Genomic DNA, 20,326 nt, shown 5'->3' on the forward strand with positions numbered 1-20,326 from the left:
AGAAGGGCAAGCAGAAAACCTCCCCCCCCAACTTTTTATCAGCAGGGTTTCTTTTGGGGACCCTCCTTGTAAATCACAAAGCAGCAAGGAACAGGGCACCTTAAAAAAAGAAAAAAAAGAATCTCTTTTAATCCACCCAAGGGAATTCCAGAGCAAGAGCAGCATCACAGCACTACACACAGCACAGACATCTACCATCATCTTTGCACAGATTCCTTCCCAGATATACAGAGAAGTCATTAAGAAAGAAAGAAGGAAATAAAGGAAATTATTCACATATGCAAAGTGACAAGTTAACAAATCAGCCATAGACCAACTTTTTCAAGAGAAAAAGGATGCATCAAAGAAGAAGCCCCTCAACATACAGGTTCTGCAAAAACCTAACCCAAGAACATTGAAACAGAGGTGGTTTTCTTTTAAACATTAAAAACAGAGATTTTTTTAAAATTAATTTAAATACACATTTGAAACACAAACACCAAGCAAGTGCCTGGAGAACAAAGTGAAAATAAGAAGGAATGAAAAGTTAATTTGATCAGTTTAATTGAAACACCAAAGTCGGGTGGATTGCACCAAATGGAATAAATAATGGAGAAGATCACGCTTGGTTGGTAGATCTTGCACTTTAAACTAAAATTAATTACACAGCCCAAAAGAGTACTGAACGAGGAAGTCACCTGACAGGTGACGTTAGCTGGGGCAGCGTTCCTTTGGCAGAGTGGGTTGTAGGTGTGGCTTTGCCCCCTGCCACCCAACAGCAATCACCGCCCCAGAAGCGAGCAGGATGATGGGTTTTCGCAATCCAGAGTACTCCACCCTGTAACCACATACGTGCAAACACCTCCTCGCTCAGGGTGCGGGAACCTTCTGCCTCTTTAACACCAGCTGACTCCAAACACGCCCAAGTCAAACACCAAAGCACAACCAGACCTTGTGTTTTCACCGGGCAAGGTGAGCACACAGGCGCAGCATTTCTAGCATGTCTCCCCGAGGTTGGGCACCGCAGAAGCGGAGCCAGCACCTCCTTTCACACACCTGAGGCCAGGCTGGAAAAAACTAAAAATCAGCTAATCTACACATGCAGCCTCCGCTTTATCACCCTGGGGGCGGGCAGGCTGAAGGAATGTAAGTGGTTTCTTGTTGTTTGGTTTCCCCTCCCCATAACCCTGCATTAAAAAAATAAAACCCAACCACCACCCCAATCCCCCACCCCCCACCCCCCCTCCCCCCCCAAAAAAAAAGAACACTGAACAAAAATAACTTGATTCCAAGTTCCTCTCCCTCCCCTGACTGTAGCCAAGCAGTGAAGCACCTCTGGACATTCACGTGATCCCAGACATGTTCCCTACAGAGCAGACATCTCATCTCTGCACCTCACCCAGATGTGCCTGTGACACCTAGTTAGGAGGGACATCCCTTTGCTTTAAAACAAAAATAATTATAAAATCAACAGTAACAATCCCCTTTCCCTTCCCCTGATCTCCAAGAAGTTCATCTAAGTCCAACTCGTTTTCAGAAAGGTAGAAGGGAGGGGTGAAGGTTTCCAGGCCAAGGAACTTGCTGGATCCAGCATCCTCCGCACCGTGCCTCCAGTGACGATGAGATGAGCTCCCTTTGCGCACTGCCCGCTCTCAACCTGGGGCCAGCAGAGCTGAGGAGGGGTAGAGGGGACACAGCTGCCCCCCCAGCTCCTTCTCAGATAGTTGGAAACTCCAGGAAGAAAGAGGGGACCTGGGGTGGATGAGGGTTCAGGTTATTTCTTTCCCATCCCTCTTCCTCCTCAAGGCTGGCAGGAGACTTCTGGGTCTGCAAGCCCAGTCTGTGCTTACCAGTATCCTTAAGAATGACAATTTTAAAACAAAAAAAAAAAAAAGAAAGGAAAAAAATGCATTATTAGGTATTGTCCGTGGAAGGAGCAGGAGGGGACAGGTTCCAGACCGAGACAGAAAAGGGACTGCCTCCCTCCCAGCGTTTACTCGTCTGGAGACCATGTCCCCTCAGCATCCCTGCGCGAACCCTTTGTGCTGTTGCTCTGACACCAATCGACAAGGATGATGAACACAACGAATTCGGCATGGCAGAGGGTGGGACGGCACACGCAAGTGTGCTGGAGCTAGGCCCGGTGCTTGGGGAGCATGTCCAGCAGGAACTCCGCAATGCCGATGAAGTAGACAACTTGTGCAATGCCGAAGAGAGGAGCAATGACCAGGGCTCGGCAGTATGCCCCTTTCAGGAAGGCCATGGGCCCTTCCTTCTGCCAGATCTTCCTGGGGAGAGACAGCACAGACAGGTAAGTGTCCATCCCACCCCTCCACCATGCCAGGAGAGCCTCTGGCCATGACCTGGCTGTCTGGCTCCTCTTGCCTGGCACTGCCTCCACAGCAGATCATCCACCATCCCCCATGTGCTCTGCAAATGACCATGCAGGGAAATGCCCCATCCCTACATCCGGCCAGGAGCAGGAGCGTCTGCCTGGGTCTGGATGTACAGCTAAGACAACCCCATGCTTGCATCCAAGAGGTCCTCCTGTTCAAAAGTTGTGGCCAGCTCCACCCTCAGTATGGGACATAGCCAGATGGCGAGAGACTCTGGCTGCAACAGCAATACAAAACCAGAGCGCTTGTGTTTTGAAACTCCCTTCATGTTTTGAAGCAGCCAGACCACAGTTTAGCAAAGGGTCAGAGGAGAGTGAGGCTGGGGACAGCCCAGCCAGCCAGAGCTCCTGCAGCTGCTATTCCAAGCAGTCCCAGGAGGGATATCTGACTTAACGCTGTAGGATTTTCGAACAACAGAGTCTTGGGAGAGACCACCACAGCATTGCCTCTTTTTGCAGAAATAAAATGTTATGCAGAAATAAAGTGTTATGACTTCTGACGTTTTGCAGAAGCATTTAAATATAAGTGCTATATTTTCCTTGCTCAAAATAGGAAGAAGTTATCTTTTATATACCTATATATATGAAAAGTATATATCTGGTCATATATCTACATATCTACCCACATAGATAGACAGATAAAAGCACAGGTTCAGAGGGAACCTGAAACAGAGAAGCGGCTGGTTGAGTCTAGAAGCTGCACTGACTGCCTGGCAGCAGGCAGCAGCAGAAGCTGTGCATCTCATGCGGTGGCCTGCTTCCCGAGGAGTCTTACTTGGTGCAGTCCAGGATTCCTGAGTAGGTGTCCTCATTCACTCCTCTCTGCAAGGACTGCAGCCGCGTTTTGATCACTGGGGAGAAAAAGAGAAGAGAGACTGTGATGAGCACTGGGAATGTAGCATGCTCTTCAGCAGGCAAGAGCTACCCTCAGAGTAATGACTCTGAAACACAGTCAAAATGAGATCTCCAAGAACATAGATAATTTTCACATATTGATCAGCAAAAGGAGAAAACAAACCCATTCCTTTACAAATGGATAAAAGAAAAACACAGCCACCCAAAAACCAGCCCTCTCCCCTTGGTGTGACCAAGGCTGACTTAAGCTTTAAACACTTTCAAATTTAGATATCTTTCTGCAAAGTGGAAACCGATTTTCAAATACTCAGCTCCTTCTGGAAGAAGTATCTAAAATACAGGATTGCTGCTCTTACATTTCTTCACACCTTGGGGCGTTGGCAATGTTGGGGAAAGAGGAGTTACTTTCTGGTGTTTTTCACAGCAGAGAAACCAAGGTATTTAGGGCAAATGCTGTGGAGCAGGAGAAAAGGCCACAAATCTGAGGCTCCCCTGGTTGTCCATGACCGTATATACGTATGTCATCTGCATACTATCACTCCACATGGAAACGCGCCTTTTCAGGGGCACGTTTGCAGCCATTCCTGCAACGAATGAGTGAAATGAATGACACCCTCTTCCTGACTTACCTAGAGAGTACTGCAGACCTGTGTGTAAGCTGTGGCTAAAGGTATAGCTCTGCTGAAGGAAACATCATCTGAGCTGGAGGCAGCTCAGACAGCAGAGCTCCCCTCCTGTACCTCACTGTGTGCTCATGCTGCAAAGAGGTTGGCACGGTCACCCTCCTCCTCACCTAGACGACTTGTGGGCCTCTGACTACTGTCACTTGGCACCAGGCCACCAGCACAGGCTACTCGGGACTCACCGTCGCAAGGGTTGACAGCCACGGCAGCCGTACTGCCAGCCACACATCCGGAGAGGAAGGACACGTAGAATGGAGCCTTGACATTGGGGTCTTTCTGGCCCAGCTTATTCAGGTTTGCAAACAGCGGGAAGTAAACAATGGAGAACGGGACATCCCTGTGGTGGGGAGTGAGGAAGGGGAAGAAAGAAGAACAAGGATGAGTAAAGTCACAGCAGGACATCAACAAAGTGAGCATCAAAGCAAGGGCTGCAAGCATCATGCACTGGCAGCACAGCCACGAGTGCAACGCAGACATCCCAGCTCTGTGACTGCAACGCAGACAGGAGCTGAAAGTCAGCAGGGGCAAAACTGACTGCACAAAGGACAGCAGGGCAGGCATGCAGCCCTGCAAAGTCAACGGTCTCCCCCTGGTTGTTCAACACTCAAACTGAAGACCTCAGCACGTTCAGAGGTCAATCTTTTTGCCCACTTTTGTTAATTACGAGAAGTTCGCACCCTGTCCCCTGTTCCACTGGCATTGCTTTAGCTCTGCCTTTGTTAAAACTAGAGAAGAGTCACTCTGTGAAAGCCCAGTAAAAGAGTGTCAGAGGGGGCACCGGTCCTTGCATCCAACAGCTCCATGGGCCAGAACCTGTCTTCACACTCTGGACACTGAAGCTGACAGTTTTGCTTTGCTAGCTCACAAGGACTTCTCTATGGTGTTAAAATATGGACCATGGGGGAGACAAAAGCCTTTCCACAGAAAGCAGCAGAATTAAGTATTCCAGGAATAAAAGGCAGACTCCCTTGCTTCCCTGACCTTCCCTTCTTTAATGTGCAAAACCTGTGCACGGAAACCAAACCAAATCAAATCCACACCCCCTGAAGCCAATACCCCCTTTGCAGGCTCATCCCCTGGACAGCTGGTGCTGTATGTTCAAGACTGGGAACACTGGTGCCCTGCACTCAGGCCCGCGCCACCCTACCTTAGCAGCGTGGCTCCGAGGCCCTTGTAGAGTCCCGCGATGCCTTTGCTCCGCAGCAGCTCCCTTGTTATTTGCATTGCTGTGGGGCGTGTTTCCACCACTGGCTCCGCCGCGCCCGCTGCAGAGGAAGACAGCTGGGCCTGCGCTGCCATCAGCTTCTTCTGTGCCGCTGCGGAGGAGCAGAGAAAGCACTGGATTGCAAGATGCTCAGCAGCAGTCTCTTGAGCCTGGTGCCGCAGGACAAGAAGGAAGAGGCAGATCTCCAGGTGCACCAAAACATGCAGGCTGAGGCCGGCCAGGTGCCCTGCAAGCTTTTGCTCCCTGTCCGCACATCTCCCTCAGCCTGAGGCAACCCAGCTGGCCCCATTCTCAGAGCCGGCTGTTGCCACACCACAATGCTGTCTGCTGCATTTTCTTACTGACTGGTTTTACCTAAGCAGGAGGAGCCCATCACACACGACCTCCATGGTGCAGAGAAAAGGAGCTGCTGTGAGCAGGCAGGTGATGGTACCTGCTTCCAGCTACATCTCTGAGCTCCCAGTAGGACAAATGGAAGATATTAAGGAATGAGGGAGATTCAACACTTCTATTCTTTGCTTCCTTCCCTTGAAAGCAATCATTAACCTGAGGAGTTCATCAGCTGCACTAGGTGCAGCTAATGAATGAATAATGCCACATTTATACACACACTTTTCAAACTGATGCATTTCTGCTCTTTGGCCAGAAGATGGAGAGCACATCGACCTGTAAGCAATCCTCTGGCTGCCACCAAGCACATCACAGGTCTCTTGCCACACAGAGAACAGGCTGTTCACAGCAGTGAAAACCTCTTCTGAACCCTCAAACCATGCCTTAATTCCTTCAAACATTTAAAAATAATATACACAAAGACGATAAGGTCTGCATTAAAAACAGCGAAGAGAGGAAAGACAAAGTAAATCTGTGATTATTCAGGAATGCCACATCACAGGAGAGATTAAAGAACAAATTGGCCCATTTTCCAGGAAGGGCCACAAATGTGGTATCTAACGGTGTCATGCAGAGCTCCTGGGGAACGAGGCCATACCCCAGGCTGATCTCTGGAAGAGATTAAGGCGATAGCAAACAGCTCTTTTGCCCAGACCCTCTGTGCCAGACTCTGTTTTCCATTCTCACCAGAAACACTCCACAGTGTTTCAACCAAAAGGCTCTCACTCTCTCCTGCCTCTGCCTGCCAGCTCCTGCCCAGAGCCCTGAGAGCCTGACCCCAAATCTCTTCTAAATCCAGCGTGACAGGAGAATTTTATTTACTGTTTCTGCCAGGACAACTACTGCTTTTGTCAGGAAGTAAAAAAAGAGAGAGTATGGGGAGACAAGACATTTGGAAAGAACACCCCTCCTTGGGAAGCTGTTAGGGAGATGCCACAGCGGGGGAGAAGAGAGAGAATAGACACCAGAAAACATGGAGATGCAGGAATCACCACAGGAAAAGCACTGGAGGATGCTAATCCCTTTTTGGGCACACAGTAACTAACAAGTTTTAATCACTCACAAGCTGACCACCCATTCATCTCTCCTGTCTCTCTCCATCCACCACCAGCATTTGCTATTTCACTTGCCAAGCCTATTGCTTTGAGACAAAAAAATCACTACCCTTTATAACTGCAAGTGCCTCTGCAAAGCCATGTGAGCAAAGGTGCAGGGGAATTGAGCTGGGGAGCTGGAGGAGAAACTTCTGCTGCAGCCTGAGATACCTCTGACTTGGGAGACCGAGGGGAAGGAAAAAGGTTTTCTCTGCTCATTCCCTCCCCCCCTGCCATGACAGCCCAGTCCCATCCTTTTCCCCCTGCCTGCTCAGTGCACAGGGAAGAGAAGGCCACATACCAATTCGCCCCGCATCCTGCAGCTGGATTTTGAGCATCTCCATGGGAGTGGTGACAATCACCTGGCAGGTACCCGCGCCACAGCCTGCCAGCATCTCCCTCAGCAGTGTCAGCTTCTTCCTGCCCAAAGAAAAGAGAGAAAGAGTCAGTCAGAGGAGGTGACCAGCAGTAACACCAGGGCAGCTGGGTGTAGGGGCTTGGGGCACACCTCTGACCCTAGGGGTTACAGGAGAGGCAGCCCAGGGGACAGGGGAACCTGCTAGGCTTGACAGTTCAGCATAGCCCAGGCTTGCAATTTCTGCTGGCATCACCTGATCTAGAGGAAAAGACTCATTTTGGCCCCAGAAACAGAACAGCTCCAGATGGGAACACACAACCCTCTCTGTCCCCAGACAGAGATCTGCAGCTGTCTTTCAGCCCAGAATTGTCCCCGGTCAGGGCACAGCCTTCAGAAAGGGTATCGCTTCAGAGGGCAGCAGAGGACCTGAGCATTAAGGGGGATAAGCAGCTTTCCTTCTACCAGCCTAGTCCTTTAAACACTATCAACATCCCCATAAACAAAAAAACAGAGACCACAGGGCAAGGAGCAAGGGTGAAAAATATTAAAGTTGCTGCTTTGGAGTTCTATGACAAAAGCAAAATAAATCAACATTGAACACTAGAGTCAGGGAGGCAGCTCCCCTGTGGTTAAGAGCTTCTTCACCTCACCAGTGTTTCCAAACCTGAAAAAGTAGCCTTTGCACTAAACTAGTCCTGCCTGAGAGACAAGGGATGGATGGACCTCCAGCACTGCAGCTTGGTCCATCCTCTTCACTAGAGAGGGGGGATTATCAGTGGCATGTTCTTGCCTAACAAAATGCAGCATTTCATAGGCTCCCTCCATCCCAAAGCCATGAAACAGCCCAGCTAAGACTAAAAAGAGGAACTCAGGATGCCAATGCTGAGAAAGCCTCAATTTTCAGAAACCGATGAGTTTTTTCACCCTGTAAAAAAAAATCTCACCCCTTAGCACCAGAAAACACGGACTTGATTTAAAAAAAAAAAGGTGCCTCTGATTTGCTCTTTTCTAAAAGGGTATATAAAAATACCATATATAAATCACACAACCAGAGGGAAACAGCCTCTTCTTTTTTTTCCGTTTTAAATGCAAGGACTATTTTTATTCCCCCCAGTCCAGCTCCTGAAGCAATACTTCATCTTAACCTAATCAAGGCAAGTCCCCACACTATGGCAAAAGCAGTCCCACAATGATATGCCCTATTCCCTTGGAAAACCAACCCACACTCCCTTACGGGTGGTTTCACATGCACGCACACGCAGCACAGCTGTGGCTCTGTAGGCCAGCAAAGAAGTTTCAGTGCCAACCCTATAGCAAAGGGAGGGGAGACGCACTGTAATCCTGCTGGCCCACCACGTCGGCTGTGCCAATTTCTCCAGCTCTCATCTTCTCCAGGGAGGATATTGGAGCAGGGGATTAGAGGCACAGAGCCAGAATGGAGATTACCAGTGACTAAATATAGATCTCTCCTGTGAGGCTGAAGGGAGAAACATTTTACTCCCCTTTCCAAATACCCCCATAGATGAGAAGCTGCAAAACACAATCCCTCCTGTGGATTTACCCACAAGGGTGCTGAAGTGTGTGCAGCAAGCTTTCCTGGAGACATGCAGGTTATCAGGGTATGCAAATCCAGAGGTGCCCCCTGGCACTGACACTTGGAGGTGGCCAACTTGTGCCTCTCAGGCAGCCTGAAGTACACCACCAGTCTCTGCACAGCTCAATACAGTCAGCAGCAAGGCTGTAAGACCTCTAGCCCAGCCGTGGGAGGAAGAAAACAACCCAAAGGAGCTGGCTGCCAGTCCCCCTCTACGGCACAGCAGAGCATCCCCCACTTTAGCAAGAGCCCTAGAGCATCCCTGGAGTACGTGACTCCTGGCTTTCATCCAGTGCGACTGCTTTGATACCCAGTTCAAAAGATCAGGAAGATCTGCCCTGTGTGTTCATCTGTGGTCCATTATCCCAGCCAACAAAAGCCAGCCTGGCTTGACTGAACTTCATGGAGCGATATCAGCATGACCCAGTGAAGGGTTTATGTGTGGCGGTGTATTTTAGAGATGTCAAACAGGTACATCAAAAGCACCTAGAACAAGGGCTTTCAGCTTTTAGTTTGCATATCCTGGGAATGGAGTCCAAGAAAAAAATAGCGTAAGATATGCAAATCTTTTGTCAGGAGGTTTACAGGGGTCAAACTTCCTTTGCAAAACCTCACCAGTCTGTGCATAAAAGGAATTTGAAAACAGTTCATCTCTAGATGACAAAGGGGTTTAAATATTTAAGGCACCACAGTGGTTTAAAAACTGGCACACCTCAACTACCTTCAAAAGCTTCAACACCGGCAAGGATCTGGTGCTACAAATGCAGAAACCATCTTTTATCACAGCAAGAGGGTGTTACATATAACATCTACGCAATAGCCCCAAATTCTGCACTGGCAGAAATCAGTTGTTCTACTTTTGTAACTGGCATGCAATTAATTAGTGACAAATCAACAACGTCAAACGGGAAGGGGAGAAGATTCATGCCCAATGTAAATTAGTTTCAAACTAGAGCTGAAAAATAAGAAAGTCAAAAAGCAGGAACTAGAGGTTTATGGAGGGCTTTTCAAGAGCAATGCCTCAGTCCAAAGTTAGGATCTCTGAAAGCATTGGTGTATTGATGTCACACGGGAGCAGAATAAGATGTTTTCATTTACGAAAAAACTTGACTGTGTAGGAGTTGATTGTGCTTGGGATGGGACCCAAACCAGCCATTCTGGAATAAATATGACAAGACTTCCAAAGGCAGGAAATCTTTGACCTAAGGAAACATCTATACAAAGCCATATGTTTCTATTTGTTACCCAAGAGGTTACTGTCCCCAGCTTGGACATCACCTTCCTTACTCATAAGATAACCTCTGCCTCTGGTCTATCAACCCAACAGATTGTAGAGAGCTCCCCAAGGGTTTCAAACCAGAAAGAGTCAGCTGCTTTCAAACAATTTAAATAGTGGGTCTTTGATATAGATTAGGGGACCAACACACAGGAGCTGTCCTTCAAAGGGAGGGCAACCTGTCTGCCACAGCCACACGAGGACATGCACACAAACGGCCAGTCAGTCCCTTCAACCCAACCCATGATCTTCCAAGAGGGAATGAGCTATTGCAACCACACTTCAGAAAAACTGGAGCTATGATGCTGGGAAATGTAAATGGAAGAAAGTTCCCATTACGAGCTCCCTCCCACTCCTAGTGCCAGCTCAAAAATGCCTCAGAAAAGCAAAACAAAGCACTGATGTGGGACAGATCCACCCTTATAACTACTCAAAGTAATGCCACCAGATTAACTCTTGTCCTGGTAGACATTACTCCAAGTATGGTACAACCTACCTCTGGCCGCAGAAGCTCTGCATTGCGTGTCTGGACCAAGTCAAGAGGAAGTCGACTCTGTGCCTGCACCCATTACATCAGGTTTGCCCTGGCAGGAGATCCCAAGTGTTTTGTTCCAATATGAATGTCTGAAGTGAACAACAGGCAGAGCAACACATCTGGGCACATTGAGCACGGACACAACCCGTGTTTTGTCCCAAGACATGCACCTGGAATGGAAACAGGGCCAATGCTCCTCTCATGGGTGTATTCTGTGATTAAATAACCCATCTGTAGCTCCCTCTAGATTAACAATTGAAAGTGCATTTACTTTCTGGCTGACCTTTGATATCTGCGACTTCAACCCACTGTAATTCTCTGAGCCAATGGGTGCTAAATAAAAGAGCTGCCCCCCAAATAGCTATTCCTAAATAGGCACAGTCTGATTATCAGATCTTAACTGGCTCTTTCTCTAGAGGAAGGGCTGGATTCCCCCACCTAAAAGTCCCGGTGGGTTGGATGAGGGTTATATGCATTAAATAAGTGTCTGGACATCCAGTGGATAACTACAGAAGAGGCTGTCTTGGCCTACAAGGATTCTGGCCCAGAGAAAGACCAAAGCACAGTGCGTGCAAGGTGACACAGCAGCTCAGCAGCAGGACTAGCAGCAGCATCCCTCCTTCCTAAATCAAGAGCCTCACTTTACAGCCTGTCTATGAGCATTCTGCAGCTCAAGGATGAACCAGACCATGCAATGGTTACTTATACAGGTGACAAAGAATAGATGGTCCCAGTATTTTAGGAGAGCTTGAAAGAGGAGCAGATGAAAGAAGGAGCACTGGAGAGACATATCAGCTGGGAAAGAAATGAAGAACAAGCTCCATTCTCCCCATCTGCATGGGAGAGAAGGAAAAGTGCCTTGCTTGTCTCAGGATTACAGTTGGCTATTTCTCTTCTCTGAGCAAAGCTACAAGGCAGGGGGAAGCAGAAAGGAAGAAAATTTGCTGGCATCAGCAAAGACACAATTCACACAATTGTGCTGGTCTTCCTAGGAATCCGAGCTGATACGTCAGCAGATTGCCAGCCTTTGCTCCAGAAGAGCAAAGGAAAATGAAGGTCAAGATTAAAGGGGACAGGAGAGGTAAGGGAATAACACACCTTGGAGAAGAGCAGCAGGAAACTCATCCAGGGACACTGGAGAGTGTTTATGAGCAAGACATTGCTTTTATAAGAAGCCATGAGATGCTTTTTACTGCAGCCAAGGCAGAATATTTAACCAAGAACCTGAAAAATTAAAAACAAAACGTGGCAAACACATGCCAAATAGAACTGCTCTCTGGCATTCAACACTTTGGAGCTAAACATGAAACCCTGTTTGACACTTTAAAGGGACTGGTTTTCATGAAGTGCCTAACACCCAAATTCAAAGAGGACATAAAAAGTTGTGTGCAATACTTACATCTAACAAAGAGGCCTCACACACTGAGCACCCAAAAATCAACAATGTACTTTAAATGCATACCAACGTACTACCGATTTAAATCGCTTTCTTAGCTTTCATACCCAAGTGCTTCGCTTAGCCCTAGTGACTCCTCACATCCTCTGCTCTGGACAATGAAGCTGCTGCTATTTTAACAGCAGCTGTGAGATTATGGGGGTCTCAAAACATCCAGCTTCAGAAATCCGGGGGGGGGGGGGGAAATCTCATCTGTTTTCAGCAGACTGAAGGTTGGAATTTCCCTCTCTCTCTTGCATCCTGCCTTCCTCAGCTGTGAGGTCCAGCCAGCACAGCATCACAGGAACCTGTCTGAAGACTCTTCTGTGGGTCATCTCTTCTGCTTCATCTCCTGGGAACTGCAGAGGTCATCAGGCCAAAATCATCACAGGACAATGTTTGTCCCTTCTTGCCTTTCTCAGTCAGGGTCATGGGCTGCCCTTCATGTTTTTCAGGATCTTGATTTTTCTCCTTTCCTCCATGGCATAGCAAGGGGGTTTCCAGCACTCACACCCAAGCTTCCCTTGTTATTAAACAACCAGGACAGCTTGTGAGGACCAACACAGTTAGTTTTGTTTCCTCATGAAACAAGAAGCTGTAGCAACAGGCTGTCATACTGGTCTTGACATCAAAATAATATAGGCAAAGAAGCAGAAGTGAAGTCCCCTAGCCTGTAAGCACACATCCTTCCTACACCAAGAGGGGAAAAGCATTGTACAGGCAGGAGTGCTCCCCCGAGCTGGTCCCAGAGTGGAGAGGGCTGCAGGAACAGACATCTGCAGACTCAGGGAGATGGGTGCACCAACAAGGGCATGGGGTCCCATGTGAGGTCCTGCTGCCCCTATACTATGCCTCCAACAGCATCCAAGAGTATGGCCAGGGAAAAGGGAGTCTAGCACAAACCTGCAGTGATACATCCCAAAATACTCTTCTAGCAATTTGCAGCCAGGAGCTTCCTACGCCACAGTTGTTGTTTTCAGTCTGGCCTTTCAAAAACAGGTTTTATGCCACTTTTTTTCCTAGCAGTTTAAAAGCAAGTTCATTTCCACACTAAGTTTCTTATAGGATAAAAAAAATAAAATAATGCACACTAAAAGTTGTTGTGAAACTTGAAGCTACTTTGGTGCATGCTAGATTTTCCACACACTCTGGTCCACACATGCTTCTTCCACTTGCACATGGAGGACATGCTCAGCATATTTTAATCAGCAAATACTGATAGAACATGCACATTTTATCAAAGATCTCCAATTCATGCAACATATTGCAAGCAAGACAAGTGCTGGAAGCTTAGCAACAAAGGCATTCAATGTCAAACAGGTCTAGACGACTTTTGCAGCTCTGAGTCAGAAAAGCACCAGAGAACCCTTTGGGATGCTGGTCTAAGAGCACAGCTCATATGATATATTTATAGCAGATAGTCTGGCTTGTGCAAAAAGACTTTGGTGGAGCTGAACCAAGATCTTGGTGGCTCACCATGAAAAAAAACCCAGCCCCCAGCCTTACACTGAGCTCAGCTCAGAGCGCTTTACACCATATAACACCTTGACTGTTGCAATTACTTATTGAGAAATGAAACCACATTTGACATGCCAGGCAGCTTGAATCTTCACCTTTCTAACCCTGGGCTATTTTGTTGTTCATACCTAGACTTTGACTGCAGATATGAAATAGGTGGCTCAGCCTTGCTATGTGCTAGCAGGTATGTACCCTGTTTTGCCCTGGGTAGGAGGAGAGGCATTTGGATTCCAGCACTGCTAATCCTGCTGTCTTGCAAAGACAACTGGGGAGGAGGGTACAGAAGCATCTCAAGGGAGAAACCTGTAGATGGCAAACAGCTTGGAAAGAGGCAGCAAGAGCAAGGCAAACTCTTGGGGGGCTCACAACTTCATGACTCAGTGAAACAGCCCCTCACCATCACTCCTATTTGCCACATGTGCTACACGTGGGAAAAGATCCCATGAACTGCCAAAGGCAAGGCAGCATACAACAACTGCAGCACAGCCAAGCACAACCCCTCTGGCAGGCTACATACTTCCTCCCCAGGCTTGCAGTTTCCCTAGCATGGAGGAAAAGGATCCCATGATAAACAGCTGCTCTGCAGTTTCTAAGGGCCCTTGTCCTCACTGGTAATGTCATGGCCTTTTCCATCACCCCTGCTCGCCATGCACTAAGCAAGGTCACAACATGCACCAGACCTTCCAGCTAGATTCCAGGTTCATAGCCTATACCAGCTACAGCCAACCTGCAAGGTATTTTCTTTCCCATCACATCTTGGAGTGACATTTCTAGTTAGAAACGCCTTAAACCATCTACCACAGCAGTATCAAGGCTCTGCCTCTCTGTCTAGCTGACACTGGCTATCCTCACAAGCAGAGCTGATCAGATTTCATTCATCCAAGCACCCCGTGGTGGCTGAATGAAATGAGTGACCCTGACTCCACATGCTGCCTAGCTCTTGTCACCTGACTGTGGCTCAACCTTTCTTTCCTCTAAAGGAGTTAAAAATGCTTTGTGTTTAGATACAAATGCTCCCCACTACCTGAGTGGTATCACACTCCTGCTCCAGGTCATGGTGGTGCCAGTCCCATTAGTGCATATGTTTTAGAAGAACAGGGTGTCTTACTCTTCGCAAAACTCTCTAGCTCCTTTTTTTCTGAACCAAGCACAGCCCATTATCCACGTAATGTGTGGATCAGCCAGGAACCCAGAAGTCAAACTGGAAGAGGTCTGTGTAAAGACCTCAGCTGCTCATGGAAACAGCTGCATCCCACTTACCCAAACACCTGCTAAAAGCCTGCCTCAGCACTGAGAGGCAGACACACACATTTGTCCCATAAGGCAGTCTTTACCTCTCATAGTGCAGGACATCTATGGACAGGCATGTCATGTTTTAATGGCTGAAACACCACAGCAGTGACTGCTCACACAGAGCACCAAATACGTTGCAATGCTAGTCTGATTTCTTCCGTGGGCCACTCTCTCAGTGGTGGTACAAAGCATGGCATCTTGGCACTCTTTTATCTTCCCTGTACAATCTACTAAGCCCTCATTTTGTAGGTGGTGGCAAAGAGCTAGCTATGCTCCTGTCTACTGCAGTACACCAGGGCCCACCATGTTGTCTGCTGCAGGGACAGACCCACCACTCGGTAGAAGCGAGGAACAGCAAGGACATCATTACCTCCCACTGTCTGAGCAGAGAGCAGAAGAGACACTATTTGAAGAGACAGAAAATCACAAACAGCTGCAAGCTGATGAGTCATGCAGACATATGTTAGCTGCTACTTTGAAAGACTCCATAACAAAAAAATTAGGTACATGAAAAAAATAGATCCTCAACCTGTATCAGTCCACAATGTCCACTGGAGATGTTGAGACACTGATCTGCAGCAGACAAGACTGACGTGATATGTTATGGGAAGTTGTTAAACCAAGTAATCATGGCAGAGCTTTGCATTTCCTCTGAGACTCCACCCCATCACCACGGATGGGAAGAGCCAGGATCATATCCCAAGCAGACTGTTTTCTAACTACTGTCACTAAGGACTAGTGACAGTGCCCTTCACTGGCTGTCTCTGGAGAGAGGTCTCTGTCTGAAGGGAGACACAACTGTCTTGCAAATTGCAAGGGAAATATCTTGGTAAAAATAGCATTAAATATTCAGGGTCCAGCCTCTCTCAACTGCTCAGCTAGCATCTTTTATTCATATTTAATTCACATGAACCAACCCCCACTTGCAAGGTAAGCAGATAATGTTATTCCTTCAGCATTTATTTGCGGGTTAGCCCCTGGGCAATACTGCAAATGCCCTTCGTCAATTCAGATTCACCACCTCTCTAAAACTATTCTCCAGCTCCAAAAGGATAAGAGAGATGCTAAATTTGGGGTCTATGGAACTTGACTTGCCATCTGTTCAAGCCAGAAAGAGCATAACAGCATCCAATAGGATGCTGAGGACAAGGGTCCTCCCAACAGCTGTTTGAGCAGTGATCAGTGCCATTGGGTTCCTCTCAAATATTCTGTCTACTAATTCTGGATCTGCTAACCTTGGCTGAGATCTGGGACTATTTTTAGAAGCTTGAATAAAAAGCAGTCATCCAGCGGTGTGCTTTTCACTTCCCATTTTAGACATTATACCCTTAGCCCAAATGTAATCGCCAGGTGAGCTATTCAAGGTCAACTCCGATTTCAGTCACCACATCACCCCATACCACCTTTGCCCTGACATCTCACCAGACTTGTCCCAAGAGATGGTGTCTTAAACTGAACACAAAAGGTCTGTACCCCCTACTCACCCATCTTTGGAGAGGTGATGCCGGAAGAAGTCATTGGCTGCCAGTTTGATAGCCTTTTCTGGTGTCACTAGAGTCAGGTTCACTGCAGCCCCTGGGCAAGGAAAAGAGGAAAAGGCCATTGGAGAATGAGAATAAAGGAACTACGAACTGGATCTTTCAGGAATGCGTTGGAACTACTGCTCAAAACCAAGCACTGATGAAGGATAGCTCCCAATACACCAAAGGGGTTTAGAAACACGAAACACCACTGGAAATTAATAGGATTTCTGCCTCCCAACACCTTGGGTTTTTGAAAACTTCCCCTGATGTGTTTCCATTCCATTTGCAATATGTTTTTTGTAATTTCTTTCGCTTTGCTACTACCTCCCACCATGCATACATGCACCCTCTTCTCTCATCCAAGGATGCATTCCTATGAATCCAGAAGGATGCAGATCAGACCTTCAAGAAAGGAGTACAAGTTGGATTAATAATCAGTCCCAACTCCTTCGCAAATATTCTGTGATGCTGAGAAGCAAAAGCCCCCCTGCCCCACCTTCTTGCTAGTGTCCCTGCTACACCACCACCAAAATCAGAGCAGCTTGCTTACTAGGCAGCCCAGGAAAGGCAGAACCATTGAAAGACCTGGAGGCTGGCTGAAGTCAACAGGCTCATCTGCACAGAAGTCAGCCAGCTCTAAACCAACTCTTGGAGTTAAGTGGCTTCCCTTGTGTGTCACCACTGGGTGTCACCCTCAGAACAGCCACCACTGAAGTGGCTTTTTGTCCACGACAAGCTGCAGCATGCAGAAATTCCCCTCCAAGCATTGTGGCAAGGCTTGCTGGGGGACCTGGGGTGTAAACAAGCCTTGGCTCCCCCACCGCCCACTGGAGTGCCCTTTTGTCAGGAGCAACAAACAGCAAATCCCTGTATTGTGCCTGCCACAATGAAAGGTCTGCATGGCCTGGCCAGCTGCTGTGGGCCATGGACACTGGCATTAGCGCAAAACAGCGGCTGGGAGGCAGCTTTCAAGCTGCCCTGGGGGAAATGGGGTGAGGGGAGGGCCAGTCCCTTCTGAGCACAATGGGTTTTGCACCGTTAGATTAATGCTCCAGAATATTCTCCTCCCTTTAAATCTTACGGCTCAAAAAGTCCTCCAGTGGATGACGGCAAGCTCCCCCTACCTGCACTGAAGCATACTGACCTCCAAGCCCTCCTGAAGAGCTTCACTTGAGACTTGCTAATGGCCTATGAACACCTTTGCAAGGACAAAACAGAAATACTAGGGTATACCTTTTGCATTTGTGCTTGTTATAGACATTTAAACTTGTCCCAAAGCTCCATTTTCCAAAAAGAAGCAGACAGAGAAGCCTGCATTCCCATTAGGCTCTGAAGACCTGGCTGGGTTCATTTTCAGGAGGTTTGAACACAAGTTGACAGGAGCTGTAAGGGCTCAACACACCTAAAGAAGGGCAACTCAATCCTCCGTTCCTCAGGACGGACTCCCCGCCCTCAAAAAGTTGTTAAAGAACTTCTAAACTAGACATGGAAAGACATAGGTTCAGGGGGACTTTCCTCAGATTAGGAAGTAAAGTTGCAACTGGGATTTCTGGGACCAGTACAACTGGGACCAGGACACGGGAATACTTGGCTCCACAACCTCTGCTCAGAGGACACATCTCCATTGGGCAGGAAATTGCAGCAACAAAACGACTGCCTTTGCTGGGCAGGGGTCGGCAGCCTACGTTTTCCCCCATTCCAACTGCCATGTTCCGATTTTGCAGAAAATACGGAGTAATGCTGCCTTGTAGAAAGCTAAGCCAATGCATTCATCCCTCACTGGCCATGACATCCAACAAATGCCATCATCTTCTACAGGAGCCAAATAAACTACCCAGGGAGCAGGGCAGCCCTCTCACACTCCTGGGTTTTTGTGAACTATTAAGTGTATCAGTGATTGTGCTGCTTCAGTCTGATGTGCTTCCTACACATCACGTCCCCCTGCCATGGCTCTTGCATGTGATGAGAGGCCACACAGACATGACCCTCATGCTCTACCTCCACCTTTTAATGTCAGTCATATCAAGAAGTACAAAGCAAATCCACACAGCCTGATTTTTAAGTGGAACTGGCTACTTGTGAAGTGTTTCCTCGAATGCCAAGTCTTCATCTTCAACCCCACTCCTAATGGCTAGAAAGTAAAACACCTATACATTACCAACATGCAGAGTAAATAACCATTTCCTTGGAAAAACAAGGAGAGAAAGAAAAAATAATAAATCTGCTATTTTAACACCAGTGCAAAAGGTTCATTGAAAGAAGGCAAACAAACTCCAAACCATCGGGCAAGAAAGGTAAGTGAGAAGTACACTTCTGCATGCTGTCTTCCTCCAGGAACAAAGAGGCTTTCACAGCAATTTCTCCTTCAATTGCAAATAAAGTAGAGGATTAAAAACACACTATATACAGATAAAAGTTAATGAACCTGGGTTTTCTCTTACATCTTTGATATTTTCAGTAAAGCTGCTTAGCAGAGAATGGATAATCCGTGTCCTCAATAAACCATAACAGCTTCATTTCACTGGAGGAGGAGAAATCAGATACTTCGGCTGCTGTTTGTATGCTTTCCACAGCGTTTTCTACATTTTTCAAAATCTCATAGCTCTTCATGCCAATGGTACCTTCCTCAATTAAAGCTAACTTTGGCCTATAGGCAACACTACATGTACCAGAAACAGTGACAGACAAACTGAATGCAAAAATAAGTTGCAATCATTAAAAAATAAAAAATATTTTGAAAAGAAGTAGGGAAGCACTACAAAGAATGAAATAATGTAGAAGCAAAAACAGCTGTTTGCCAACTGAACTTGTAAGTGCCCTCTTCTTACCCAGCCCTGGGTTTTGTTATTAAAACACATTTTTCGTAAAAGTCCTTCTACACCACCAGCAACCTACGTAACAGGGGGAGTGAGTCATCGCCAGTGCGGCACTGTTGCACGTGGGAGGTATTATTAGCAGAGGCCAGGGAAGGCTGCCACACTGCTGTAGCTAAACTGCAGCTAACCTCCAAATGTCATCAAGAGCAAAGGGCATTTCCCCAGCCTGGTCTAGGCCTTTGGCTCCCACCAGCTAGGCTAAACAGCTGGTCAAAAAATAGGAGTGGGACTTTCCAGGATGCATACTGGGATCTACAGGCAGCTTCTGGATGGACTGTAGCAGGAAGCAGAGAGAGCACCTCTCCAAGGTCCCCTTCCACTGGTGTCCACATGGTCCAGGAGCCCACAGGGACCACGGGTTCATTTGTCTGGCATCACGTCTGAAGGCAGCACACCAGGCTAGACAGCACCACCCAGCCTTGAGGCATTGCTGCTACCTAGATGTTACGGAAGAAACATGAGAAAAAACCTCCTCTTCTTCCTCCCCCAGACAAACCCAAGAATCCCTGTAACTTCTGGGGAAGAACGTGACAGAAATATTGGGATTGCCTTATACATCACACAACTTACTATGGGCTACTCATACAGAGACTGTCTGTCCACACACACCCCTTAAGACAGGGTTTGTAGAAAAGCATCCTACAAGCTCAAGCTTCTCTCCTGTCTGCAGTGAGGAGCTTTAATTCATATGTGAAGGAGACCTGAAGTCACACAGTGGGAATGGCTGCACCCAAGCAGACCCTTTCTGTCTTCCCCCAGAGGCCAAGCACCCTGCAGGGATGACTGACACACTTGTGACTCCTCCATGTGGCACAGCAGCTGCCTCTTTCGCACATTACCATATAATCCTCCCATTTTCAGCTTAAAGGCTGAAAATAAGAGCTTGTGAGTCATACAGCAACTTCTGCTGGGGAACTGGGACAGATGGAGGGAGCAGGAACCAATCCCACCATCTGATTTCCATTTTCCTCTGTCTGCAAGGCTGAGCCGTCTCTTTACCTTCTTCCCAGAAAAGTGCTCACATTCTTTATGAATCTTGGATGTGTTTTACCCACTCATCCTCTCCCTGGGAGGGAAGGAAGGGCTGCTAATGTCAGCTCACAGAACTGAGGCAGAGATCATTATTGCTGAACTTGAAGGATTCACCTTTGCATCTTAGCCATGCTGACATATCTGTGAATTTCTGGAAGGAGCTGGAGCTATTCACAAAAGCTCTCTCCAAATGCAGCTCCCCATTTAATAGTCAGAGGTCACAAGTAAATTCAAGCCACTATCAGCTCCCTGAACAGAGGAGACA

At 47.5% G+C, this 20,326-nt stretch overlaps 1 protein-coding gene across 2 annotated transcripts in view; it reads right to left on the reverse strand.

The window, feature by feature from the left end:
• Positions 1-100: 100 nt before the first annotated feature.
• The window catches only part of SLC25A22 (solute carrier family 25 member 22), a 54,339-nt gene continuing 34,113 nt past the window's right edge, over positions 101-20,326 (reverse strand). For both annotated transcript variants that reach the window (XM_075094462.1, XM_075094463.1), the window contains exons 5-10: positions 16,115-16,205; positions 6,923-7,041; positions 5,060-5,228; positions 4,095-4,249; positions 3,150-3,225; positions 101-2,267 (exon numbers count right to left, since the gene is read on the reverse strand). In XM_075094462.1, coding sequence (XP_074950563.1) covers positions 2,114-2,267; positions 3,150-3,225; positions 4,095-4,249; positions 5,060-5,228; positions 6,923-7,041; positions 16,115-16,205 — 764 coding nt within the window. In that variant the 3' untranslated portion in view covers positions 101-2,113. The remainder of the gene's footprint in view (positions 2,268-3,149; positions 3,226-4,094; positions 4,250-5,059; positions 5,229-6,922; positions 7,042-16,114; positions 16,206-20,326) is intronic.

The sequence above is a fragment of the Phalacrocorax aristotelis genome, chromosome 5 (assembly GCF_949628215.1).
Source record: "Phalacrocorax aristotelis chromosome 5, bGulAri2.1, whole genome shotgun sequence".
NCBI classification, from domain to species: domain Eukaryota; kingdom Metazoa; phylum Chordata; class Aves; order Suliformes; family Phalacrocoracidae; genus Phalacrocorax; species Phalacrocorax aristotelis.